Genomic DNA, 1,796 nt, shown 5'->3' on the forward strand with positions numbered 1-1,796 from the left:
CCGACGTTATCTGACTTTTCATCGGTACTGGAGACATTTAAAAAATATATGTCATATGTATTATTGCTACATAAACATTATATCGCAGTTTTAGTTTAGCCAACTCCGTTTCTAATATGCAATAATACTACAACATGCGTCTGATGTATTTTCGAGCTTTCCAATCCAGACGAGATCTCTCTCTCCCGTCTGTGTGCGAGGGGGCGGGGCAGTTTGTAAAGGTCTCCTGACTGTGTTACTGACTGTCATCCTGGTTAGTGGTTACTCTGTGTTCTGTCTTCAGGACAGAGTGTTGGATTGTTTTTGTTAATTGGATGGGACTTGATTTGATTCAATATTAGAGTAATTTTCTCGTTTGTGTGTTTGTTTAAATATATTTGGCCTTTGTTCATGTGATTGACTGATTTACTCAAATAAAAAGGTTGATGAATTATCATCTAATGATTTGTATGATGTTTTATTTATGTTAAAGGTCACTTTGAATGATTTTAACTAATGATAATGTATAAAAACTAATATTTTAAATTCGGGACGGTCCACATTAATTTCGGGACGGCTTAGATTGTATTTCGGGACGGTTCCGGGAGGATGGTGAAAAAACTTAGTCGAGAGCCCTGGTTCACTGTTTTCATCTTTCCGTTGATGAGGTTGGTTTCTTCCCTACAGGAAAAAGTTGGAGAGTTTGCAAAGATGTCCAAGATTGAGTTGCTGGAGGCAACAGAGAAGTCAGTGGGACCACCCGAGATGTTCGCATACCACTGTGAGCTCAAAAACTTCCGCACCAAAGAAAGGGAACTGGAGGTACACATTATTGTTGAATAATTTATTTATTTCAGAGAGCTGTCAAATTTAGTCTGAAAGTCTCTTCCTATCAACATCTAGGAAGACTTCCAACTTCTTTCAACAACGTTTGTCTGACATTATGCAGATGCCATTGTTTTTACAAAATATAACGCACTTTACCCATCCATTATTTAACTTCATATAAAAGTTCTGATTTGATTCCTGTTAGAACATTGTGAAGGAGAAGGCCAGTTTCCTGGAGAAGGCCAAGCAGAGGAATGAGAGGAACAAACATGATGTGAAGCGTTACTACGAAAAGAAGAGACACCTGGACGTGATTGTGTTACTTGACAAGAAAAAACCATGGGTGGTGAGTGGTGGGAATTAAACTCTGACTGCAAACTTGATTTAATTGTTTGTCCCTTTCCGTACAGAGTCCAACTGAATGATTTGGACTGTCAGCTCTGATTCTTCCCATTTTGAATACTAGGAGTATGAGACAACCCGTAAGGAGCTTGAGGGAGTGAAGAAAGAGCGAGACGAAGCCAAAAAGCAGCTCTCTGCCCTGAAGCAAGCGCACGCGCCCATGCTGAAGAAGATTCAGCTGATTGAAAACCAGCTGAAGCCCTCTGAGGCCCAAATAAAGGCTAAGGTGAATATGCACATGTTTTTACTTTCTGATAGGGGCTGTAGCACGATACTAAAAGAAGAAATATTGTTTGTAATTTTCTGTAGATATCATTCAGCCTGCATTATACATATGATCTGTCCGTATCTGAGAGGGGTTACAGGGTGTCCGCGGGGTCTTAAAAAGTATTAAAAGTTGATAAATCAATTTAGCGAAAATTAAGGCTATTAAAAAGTATTAAACGGCATTTTCCAAGGTATTAAGAAGTCCCACAGCAACGACAACATGAAACACCCTTTAATTTACTGAAACGACATGTCGGGAAACCCCCTCAAGGCGGCCCCATGCATAGCGCGCCGTAAAATGCTGTTACTTATTTTAAGTT

The 1,796-nt window shown here is 39.5% G+C and overlaps 1 protein-coding gene across 1 annotated transcript; it reads left to right on the forward strand.

Annotated features, from left to right (window-relative positions):
- Window positions 1-642: 642 nt before the first annotated feature.
- On the forward strand, window positions 643-1,435 carry LOC104942850 (structural maintenance of chromosomes protein 5-like; the record flags this gene model as incomplete). Its single annotated transcript, XM_010768150.1, has 3 exons — window positions 643-801; window positions 1,013-1,153; window positions 1,274-1,435. Coding segments are annotated over exons 1-3 (462 nt in total), but the record flags the coding sequence as incomplete, so codon positions are not given.
- Window positions 1,436-1,796: the final 361 nt, after the last annotated feature.

This window comes from Notothenia coriiceps, unplaced genomic scaffold (assembly GCF_000735185.1).
Source record: "Notothenia coriiceps isolate Sejong01 unplaced genomic scaffold, NC01 NC01_scaffold00005288, whole genome shotgun sequence".
NCBI lineage: Eukaryota > Metazoa > Chordata > Actinopteri > Perciformes > Nototheniidae > Notothenia > Notothenia coriiceps.